General features: G+C 47.7%; 1 protein-coding gene across 1 annotated transcript; it reads left to right on the forward strand.

Annotated features, from left to right (window-relative positions):
- The first annotated feature begins 354 nt into the window (after positions 1-354).
- Positions 355-8,453, forward strand: OTP (orthopedia homeobox). The gene is made up of 3 exons (XM_032843849.1): positions 355-419; positions 1,731-2,140; positions 7,855-8,453. Exons 1-3 carry the CDS (start codon positions 383-385, stop codon positions 8,383-8,385), a joined length of 978 nt encoding a protein of 325 aa, XP_032699740.1. The 5' UTR covers positions 355-382; the 3' UTR covers positions 8,386-8,453.
- The last annotated feature ends 2,058 nt before the right edge of the window (positions 8,454-10,511 follow it).

Genomic DNA, 10,511 nt, shown 5'->3' on the forward strand with positions numbered 1-10,511 from the left:
AGGCCGAGGAGGCCTCCGCTGCTTTAGCTGCTGCTGTCGGCTGGAGCTGCCAGGGCAGCCGCCACCGCCTCCTCCGGGCGGGCGCGGGCGGGCGGGCGGGCGGAGTGGGGGACTCTCCCGGCGCTGACATTTGCAGGCTGCCCTCCTGATTGGTCCCCTCGCCGAGCTGCTCACGGGTTCATTCAACTGTTAAGCACCTCCCCGTCTCTCTAAAGGACATTATAATGCAAGAAGCCCCCTTTTTAACCACAAACCGAATTTTCTTTCATTTAGGTGATCTATATATATCTATATCGTATAGCTTATAGCTTATATCTATTTTAAATAACTTAAAGCCGCTAAAATTTGGGGGGGAACAGCTTTCGCCCTGGAGCGGTGCGCGATGCTGTCTCACGCCGACCTCCTGGACGCCAGGCTAGGTGAGTGCGCACCTCTCGCCCGGGCAGCCAGGAGAAGCCCGGGCAGGAAATTGTCAATTTGTTCCTTATTTTACCTTAATGCGCCCTAAATGGACTAATTTCTTTAAAAGTAATTGTGCTGCATTAAAGTTTAATTTGATTTAACATCGTCTTTAAAAAAAATCTATGGAATATGTAGATCCAAAAAGGACTAGGGAAATGTTGTTACTTTTTGTTTTTCCTCCCCCCCTTCTTCCCTCTCCCTTATTATTATTAAATTTTTTTTTTTTTTTTGAACGGCAATCTACCCTGAGATAATTTGTTCGGAGGTGTTTTTCTTTCTCTCTCTTCCCCGCCTGTTTGCTTTGATTTGGGATTTTTTTTTTCTCCTCTTTTTTCCTTTCTCTCTCCCACTACCTCCTTCTCTACCCCTCATCTAAGTATGGTTGAATTTGTAAAAATCTGGCGTAAAAGAGAAGTCGCTGCAATCGAGGCGGATTTTTTAAGTGTGTTCACTGAGAAAGGAGAAAAGCCAAATTCATCCCTACAGGCATCCCCGCCTGCAAGGGACTCGGCGTTGACAATGTCGGAGGGGAACGCGCCTTTTATTTCTCCGGAAAGAAAAGTTGAATTATCTGAAGTTTGATTCACTATTCTGTCTATAGAGTTTACTTGAGTTTCCTTAATGCGGTCTGGGTTGCTGAGCTCTGGGTTTCCGGTTTGGGAATCTTTGGTGATGGATGTGATTCCATTTTCCAAACACTTTCTCTGATTTGAGGGAGAGGCGGAGCTGATTTGGGTTGATTTCAGAGGGTAGAAGGCTTGGAGAATTATTCATCTTCCAAAAGTGAGAGGGAATCGGCTGAGGGCCGGCGGTAGAGTTCGCTAAGCTGCCTAAGCGCAGGTGGGGCAGCAACCAAGGAATCGTTTAATTTTCTTTCTTTCTTTTCACCCCCTCACCCCCACCCCGCCTACTCCAACCTGGTCCAAGGTCCAAGGTCCAAGGGGCTTCAGGGGTACTGTTCATGAAAGGGACTCGGAGGCACGTTTCTTTGCCGGAACTGGGAGTGTTTCATTGCGGGAGATACGAAAGCATGTGCTGTATACTACGGGAGCTGGCTGCCGGGAGAGGGGAAAGGGTCGGGAGATGGTACTCCAACCTGGCTGTCCAAATTCTGGGGAACGCAGCTGAGCATCCCGGGAGTTTCCTCTGTAGGGCGAACGTGGGCGCGGAGGGAGCCGAGGATGGGGCTGAAGGAGGACCGCGAAGTGAGGACGGTCTCTCTTGGCATCGCCAGGAAAGTAGTGACCGCGATCCCCTTGCCTCCTCAGGTATGAAAGATGCCGCTGAGCTTCTGGGCCACCGGGAGGCGGTGAAGTGTAGGCTGGGCGTGGGGGGCTCCGACCCTGGGGGCCATCCGGGGGACCTAGCGCCCAACTCCGACCCAGTCGAGGGAGCGACTCTGCTGCCCGGGGAGGACATCACTACAGTGGGCTCTACGCCGGCCTCGCTGGCGGTGAGCGCAAAGGACCCGGACAAACAGCCGGGGCCCCAAGGCGGCCCGAACCCCAGCCAAGCCGGCCAGCAGCAGGGCCAACAGAAGCAGAAGCGCCACCGGACGCGCTTCACGCCCGCGCAGCTCAACGAGTTGGAGAGGAGCTTCGCGAAGACTCACTACCCCGACATCTTTATGCGCGAGGAGCTGGCGCTGCGTATCGGGCTGACCGAGTCCCGAGTGCAGGTACGCCGGGCTTGGGCGCGGGGGCAGCAGACAAGGAGGGGCGGGAGGATATGGGCAAAAGAAGGGGGTCTTTTTCTTGACGGGGTCCTGGGCTTGCGCTTCGGCTGCCTGTGAGTTCCGTGGACAAGCAGGGCCCCCTTCTCCCACCAGTAGAGTCACATTCCCACAGAAATGCCTCAAAAGCGAAGCCGGCCTTGTTCGACTGTTAGGTCGTCTCATTCGTCTTCACTGAGAAGGGAAGCTCCGAATCTCCCAGCCTCCGCACCTCCCAGCCTCTGCGTCTCCCTGGCGGCTAAGCCGAGCGCGCACCTCCACTCCAGCTCAAGTTATTGACAAGTATTTCATTACCCCCTAATGAGTCTGTGTAAGGCGTCTAGATAAATGCGGGAATGCAACAGTTATCCAAAAACTTGAAAAGGGAGAAAATAAGACATAATGGCACCTAAAAAAACAAAAACCAAAAAACAAACAAAATAAACCCCACATCTGAGGTTCACCGTGTAGCTTTATTCTCCTGAACATCTCCCTCCCGCCGCTCTTCGACAAAATACCCCGAGCTTTGAGGTTTGCAAAGGTTTTAAACTTTGATGATCTACCAGTGCGCTGAGGGAGGCTGAAGAGATCCCCTACAGTCTGTGAGCCCTGGTTTTCCCCTAAGGAAACTGGGAGGAGGAGGATGAAGGCTTTCTGTTGTAGATATTCGATCTGAAGAAAGGACATTTAGGACAGGAAAGATTGACAGGTAGTAGACGAAATCATCACTGACCCCTTGTTCTCGTCCAACCACCCTCCAAGTTGTAAATTATATATAACTTATAAAATCACACCTATAACTTTTCTGAAAATCAGGGAAAAAATGTATAAGCCCAGCGAATCTCAGATTTTTTTTTTTTTGCTTCTTAGAAGAATGAAAACAATATATCAGATATTTTATGGACAAGTGTGGAGGTGAAATTCCAAGTCCCGAAGTTGGTCTTGAACTATCCAGGGTTCTGAAAACCCTCCTTTCCTGCCTCCGATGTGATATTTCTGTCATGCTGAGTATCAACTATAGCTGTAGGTGCTTTAACATATTAAGTTTAAAAATATCAGTTCCTTTATATTTGATCTAAGAAGAGGCAAGGGTGTCCATAATCACAGGGTTGAATATTTCTGTCTGTGTGTGACATTTTAAAGATAGTATAACCTGGAAAAATAGCATATGCTTCTGTTCTAAATAGTCAGCAAATGGATATCATCATTGGGGACTTAAAGTGGTCAGATTAACACAGAAATAATCAAGGTATAATATAGATTAACATTTTTACTCAGTATAAGTCTGGGTGGTTTCATTAGTGAACTTTGGAAGCCCTGAACCATGGGCCATTGAAATTAAACACCCAAAGAGTGTTAATTGCATTGTGCAGATATATACTATTGTGCAGATATATACTATTTGTTTTTAAAAAATTTTACTTACCTTTTCTTTTGAAATCTGAAGTCGAGTCCAAATCTTAACAGAAATCACAATTTCAATACTTCCATTAAAGCTAATGATAATACTGGCTTGTTAAAATCTCCTAAGTTCAAAATTCATAAATTTGCTTTTTGTCTCTCAAGAGAAATACTACCTGATAATTTTTGTTTTAAAGAGTAAAATGCTGTTGCTTAACCTAGACATAGTGGTAATTAGTTTAAATTAAAATAGAACTTAGAATCACAAATAAAATATAACTGGACAACTGACTTTATGAAAAAAGAAAATGAGGTCTATTAAACTTTATTAGGTCTTCCAAAGGTTAATGGCAGTGATTCTTTTAATATAAAAAGTTGTAAATGAAATAAAATACAAACTATGTTATAGAAAGTTATTTTCAAAAAGTACACAAAAGAATAATCAAGAAGAAAAAGACAAAGTACTTTAATTGTTCTAGCATAATGTTCAACAAAAGATAATAGCTTGAGGCTGCTGATAGGAACAATTTAATAGAATGGCAATTTCAATATTTTTAAAAATAATGTTTCATAGTTTAAAAAGTAATCAGATCAACATAACCTTCTTAATTAACATTTCAGAATGATTAACATTATGTGATGTAATGCAAAAATAATTTATGGAAAATGTATTTACTTCACAATTCACTGTACCATTGCTCCTTGACCAAATTCAAATTAAATAGTAATTGGTTTATGTTCTTATATGATGAGTCCTTCATAGTTTTCTTTATAGTTAACAGATTGCCACACATTCTTTTCAGTATGTGGGCCACTGCACTGATTAAAAATGATCTAAATATTTAATTTATTACAATTGTATGTTTTTAAAGATGCTTTTTAATTCTAGACTAACTGACCCAACACACTTATTTTTATCCAAATCTGGTATATATCATACTTTTTAAGCATTTATAAAAGCACCTCTACTTACATGGAGGCCAATTCCATGTCTGATATCGCTCCCTTTTTCTGGCTAGTGTAATAAAACCATTCCTTTTATAGCATGCCATTATTAGAAACCAATTTCAGAATTATTTATAACCTGGAATGGCTTATTAAGCAGCAATGCGAGAATCATGCAAATTACGCGATCAAATGCAATATAATAAGCATAATCATTAGTCTCTAGCACGGATTAATTAACTTTCAATATTTTATTTACATAAAAACCAAATCAGTGAAATAACTTCTGCACAGTCAGGCTTGCCTTTCAATATTTTATACGAACAAAAATAATGTGCTGTAATTCCATTGACCGTGTCCCCCAGAATGGCCCTGTCACCTGCCACATCTTAATAGGGGGACAAGCTGAGAGTATTTTCTAGTTTTCTAATGGAATGAGAAATTGCATTTTCTTCCTCTCCCAGCACTATTAAAGTGTAATGAATTCGGCCCAGAGTTCACGGCTGGCTGATCGAAATGAACCTGAGATCTCGGCTTTAATACAGCTCCCCAGATTTCCTCCCAAATCTTCACATTAATCATTTGCTGGATTCCAATGAGATCTTCATAAAGCGTTTGCTTCGAGGGGGAAAAAAGTAATATTCTCTCTTTCTTCCTCTCTTTCTCTATTTCTGAGCCATTTATAGTTGGGGAATTAAACGGGCTATATATTTTAAAATACATTTACAGTATGTCTATATTACTGTAACAGCAGATATCATGAAAGTGGATTTTTAAATTCCAACCTCCATTAGATTCTCACTGTTGTATTAAGCATTTTGTGAGAAGAGCTGCATTTCAAACTGAGTACAAAGTTGGCCCGTGGCTGCGGTTAATATATTTTCTGCAGTTGTCATCTGTGCATTCTCAAAATCTCCCTTAGGTTTTGCCTGCATTTTAATCTGTCATGCTCTAGTTTTCAAGTGGAAACATTCACATTTTAAAAACATATGCATCATAGCTTGGAACGGAGGTGTTCAGACCCCATGCAGATTTTTTTCCCAACCCCAGTAAGCCATGAAACATAAAAAATTTTGTAGCCATCATTTGACTACTAACCCTCAAACATAATTGAGCACGATTTTTCGATTATCCCTATAATATTTAGTTCTTTAACAGCTGTTCTTTTCCACCTGTGTCTGAGGTTCAGAAACCTTTCTAGTGGGTGTGTTTTACACTGAAATCCTATGGGGCCATCCTGCCCCCCTTCTTTCTTTCTGCTGCTTCTCTTCCCGCTCCCCCACAGATGTCCGCCACCTTCCTCCGCCATGTTCCAAACAGTCAAACATTCTCAGGACTCATTGACACTTTGCAGGATGTTAGAAACCAGCCTTTATAGATACCTTTCAAAATATATCTGGGTGTGGAATGTGAGATGGGACTCTCACCTAGACACCATCCCTGTCTAGGGCTTCAGCCAGTTTACCTCCCCCCATTCCAGCCGTGGAAGGGGAATGCAAAGTGACCTGTGGCCGCAGGTCTCCTCGCCGTGTTTTCCTTGGCTTCTGTGGGTTACTCTCTGCTCCAGGCCACTAACAGCTCAATTCGCTGCCGGCAGCATTGATCCCGGTTACTATCAAGGGCCCCACAGCCTCATTAATCCGTCGTGCCACCAACTCAAGGGGCTTTAGCAAGTAAGGGACCCTGCATCTTTATACAGTCTGGAACTTGGGGTAGGCAGAAACATGGAAAATGGGGTAGAAATCAGAGAAAGATAATATGGTGGGCAAAGGTGAGAATGTTGTGGCAGGGCCAGGCCCGACCCAAAGATAGGAGATAATTCTAGATTGCAAAGCCGTTCACACTGTTAAGCGTACAGTCACCACTTGCACGGGTATAACACACCTCTGTGAATAGCTGGCTCACCAACAACGGGTCAGTTAGGTCCATACTCGTGACCCTTTATCTTGCAGGATAAACACTGAACATTAGCTTGGAATAACAGATGAATGGCCTTTTGGTCACGAATATGGTCAAATTGTGTTTGCCAAATTCTAAGAGGAAACTCATCAATACCTGAGCTGTGTCTCACATCATTTGTATTTATGCACAGTAAACCTCCACCTAACTAGATGTTAAACTGAAAGCCTGCCACGTAGGTATGCTGCGAATTATTATGATGATTTTTTAAAAATATAGAATCAAAAAATAAATATCAAATTCAAATATAAGGAGACAGGAGGCTACCTTGGTCAGGCAGGTCTGACATCTTTAAGAAGAAACTTTCCTTCCCGTGGTAGCGAATATGACATTAGTAGGCAAATTTGTTTGGTAAGTTCAGAAATTCAGGGTTATTGTGAATAAAGAATGAGTAGGTTTATTTTTATTTGGAGTATGTTTTATCAAACACATCTCCTTTAAAAAGATATGTGGCTATTGGATCTACGCAATATTAAATTTGATTCATTACTAGTGTGAGCTTTAAACCTGACCTTTAATTTGTAGTCAGAAAATTTGCTTTCAGTTACAGATGAAACAGGAAATAGAGGGTGGGGGGGACTTGCGGAACTGGAGGCCCTATAGCCTCGTGTCCTCAGTAGGTTTCTTAAAATAGACTGGCAGGCACCCGGCTCTGGCAGCAGATTCCAGTGTATCCGCACAGCTTAGATAAAAGGTGCCGTTAGAGGGGTTTGAGAATGAGGCAATGAGACTTGTGGCAGAAGCACCAGTCACAAGTCACGGTGGCGACCCAAACAACACCGTAGCTCAGTGCCGCTCACTTTCCCACATGGATCACTATATTAACCTCTCCGCTCTGTCATCCGTGGCGTTAGGGGTTTTCCTTTGTCTTTCGATTTTGAGACGGGCTATGTCATGCACAGCCTTTCATCAATTTCCAAATTTCCAGCGTTTCTGAAAATTCTATACCCCATCAGTGTTATAAGGCACGCTATTAAGCCACATGGGTACACATGTTTATCTTCATTTGTACACCTGTGGGTCCAATTTTGACACATGCCTGCCTGCAGACTTGTTCATCTAAGCCGTGCACAGAATGTGCCAGCATGCTGTTGAACGCCGCGCGCGGTGGTGTGTTCGCAGCGAGTGTAGGAGCGCGGGGGGCACGACTACTCAGGACCCCGGAAGTGAGCGCTTGCTGAGTGCCCCGGGCGCCGGTTTTCTCCAGCTGACCAGGAACCGCGGTCTCTGGCTGGCCTGGGGGCGCGTTGGGTCGAAGGCCCTTGTTTCACCTGGGGCAGGGTCTGACGCAGCTTTCTCAGGCTCAAGCCCCCGCCCCTCCGGGCGGGTCGGCTTGCTGATAGCGCTCTGTCTGTCTCCCGCCCCGCCCGCTCCAGGTCTGGTTCCAGAACCGGCGCGCTAAGTGGAAGAAGCGCAAGAAGACCACCAACGTGTTCCGCGCGCCTGGGACGCTGCTGCCCACGCCAGGTCTGCCTCAGTTTCCGTCAGCCGCCGCCGCGGCCGCCGCCGCCATGGGCGACAGCCTGTGCTCCTTCCACGCCAACGACACCCGCTGGGCGGCGGCCGCCATGCCGGGCGTGTCACAGCTCCCGCTGCCGCCGGCTCTGGGCAGGCAGCAAGCCATGGCTCAGTCGCTGTCCCAGTGCAGCCTGGCGGCCGGGCCGCCGCCCAACTCCATGGGCCTATCCAACAGCCTGGCGGGCTCCAACGGCGCGGGGCTGCAGTCGCATCTTTACCAGCCCGCCTTCCCCGGCATGGTGCCCGCCTCCCTCCCCGGCCCCAGCAACGTCTCCGGCTCGCCCCAGCTCTGCAGCTCCCCGGACAGCAGCGACGTGTGGCGGGGCACGAGCATCGCCTCCCTCCGCCGCAAGGCGCTAGAGCACACAGTCTCCATGAGCTTCACTTAATGCAGCCGCGCCCAGCCTGCTCCGCCCCCGGCGCCGCCCCCAGGGCCGCCCCGAGGTCCTTCCGCGCGCGCCCGGGCCCCCGCTCCCTGCCCGGGCCCCTGCCCCGGCGCCCTGCCCCATCCCCGCCCGGCCTCCGCCACTTCTCGTTTCGTTCTCTCCTCTCTCGTTCGCTCTCTCGGGCTCACCCCAAGCCCCAGCCCGCGAGGCCTCCCCTCCGCCTGATTTCGCTCGCCCCGGTCCCCTCTCCTCCTCCCCACCCCCAGCTCCACTTACCGCCTCGCTTAATCTTCCCTGGCCCCCTTCTCCCGCGCCTCACCCTACCCTTCTCAGCTACCCCCGGCCACCCGGCTCGCACGTAGCGTGCTTGCGCCCTCCTCCCAGCCTTCCGACTGGCGGCATTCTCACCTACACCTTCAACACGACGCCTACGACCCCTCGCCCGCCGCCCCCCCTCGGGTCCCTTCTTAACCCGCACCTCGCACCCCTCCTCCCGCGCCCTGCAAAAAGCATCCTTCCCGCCATTTTACTTACCAGGGAGTCGACTCAGGATCTGAAATCAGACACCAATGGACTGGTTTGTGGGCAGAAACACAACACACTCGCACTCTCGCTCACACTCAGACACTACATACACTCGCGCACACATACATACACAGTGCACCTAGGTCACACACGGACGTGTTCAAGGGACAGCACAATGTTAGGGATTTTCGTCTTAAAGGAGGACAAGCATCTGCTACAACCGCCTCATCTGAGGGCCCAACGGACATAATTTGATTTATCCCTGTATTCTTTCTCCCAACTCCTGTTTTGTTTTTTCCTCTCCCACCACCCGACCCTTGCCCCATCCACCCAGTCACATCCATGCAGCCCTCTATTGGCTTGCAAAAGAACACTTTTATTTTATCTTTTATTTTCTTAAGCACAACTGTGTGAGGTTATTGAAGGGAAGGCTTCTCAGGAGGAACATGCCAGTGGATTGGGTGGCTGGAGTAGACTAAAGCAGTCATGTGATGAAGAAGAGGTGATCCTACCCATTTTGATAAGTCTTTATAAGGAAGAATAAAGTAAACGTAAGAAAATTTTCCTTTTGTAAAAGTAAAAGCCACATCTCTTTTCTGGATCCTTCAGGACTGGGGTTTGTTTGCTTCCTTTTCCGTTTCTCTCTCCTCGCTGCTCTGTGCCCTAGGTTGTTTTGTGGTCGTCCTGTCGTCCCTCGTGCCCCTCGGCCACTGCCCTGGCCCTTGCCGGCTGCCGATGGGTGCACTTGGACATCTACAACCCTGCAACTTTGTACAGAGAAACACAATCAGCTCTTTCTGCATGTGCTGGTCAAATCCAAACCCAGAGAACAGAAGCGCTTTCGAAGAATGAACAAACATGTGAAATAGGATGTTTTGTGTAGATAAAGCATTCTTGTTACATACTGGTCAATTTGTGATATGTTTTAACTTATTGTCTGTGCTTATTTATGGAATTTGGTTTTCTTAATAAATGTTTGAGCTAATATAAAGCATATTATTTGACTTTTCCGGACAAGTTTATATCAAGTTAAATGTAAATGGTTAAAATAAAATCATTTTCAGTATGTGATATGGAGAATGATGGGTTTTGTTGTGGCTGAATTTCAGGAGAGGGTCTCATGGGGGAGGGAGAGAGAGCTCGTACAATGGGCTCTCAATTCGCGCTCAAACCTGTGGCAGCTCTCCACGGTTTCCGGGTTGCACCGCAGCCCAGGCAGCGCTGTCCCACACAGCTTCTGGGCGACGAGGCCGCGCCTCGAATCGCAGGCCGGAAGTTAGAAGGCCGGGTGCGGAGGGCCTCACGTGAGCTCGAGGCATCGCGAGGCTTTGAGCAGGCGCGGGCCTAGGAAGCCTGAGATAGGTCTCAGGGCCCAACTGCCCGCACTAAAAGCAGGGCGAGGAATTGATAAGCCTTGCGTGTGGACGGTTTCCCATGGGCAAAGAAGTGGAGGGCGGGCGTGGTCCGGCTGCGTGCGTGTGTGAGGGGCAGGCTGTAGGCGAGAGGAAGGATCATAGTGAAGGAAGCCTGGGAACCTTCCGGTGTCACCCAAAGTCTCATCTGACCCCAGGTACACAGTGGCTGTGAAAGGGCCGGGGTGGAGG

The sequence above is a fragment of the Lontra canadensis genome, unplaced genomic scaffold (genome assembly GCF_010015895.1).
Source record: "Lontra canadensis isolate GAN:19392208 unplaced genomic scaffold, GSC_riverotter_1.0 scaffold4, whole genome shotgun sequence".
NCBI lineage: Eukaryota > Metazoa > Chordata > Mammalia > Carnivora > Mustelidae > Lontra > Lontra canadensis.

Coding starts and splice junctions, on each gene's coding strand:
- OTP (XM_032843849.1), top strand. CDS start 383: ATGCTGTCTCACGCCGACCTCCTGGACGCCAGGCTAG. Junction 420..1,730: donor CCTCCTGGACGCCAGGCTAG/GTGAGTGCGCAC, acceptor TTGCCTCCTCAG/GTATGAAAGATGCCGCTGAG. Junction 2,141..7,854: donor TGACCGAGTCCCGAGTGCAG/GTACGCCGGGCT, acceptor CGCCCGCTCCAG/GTCTGGTTCCAGAACCGGCG.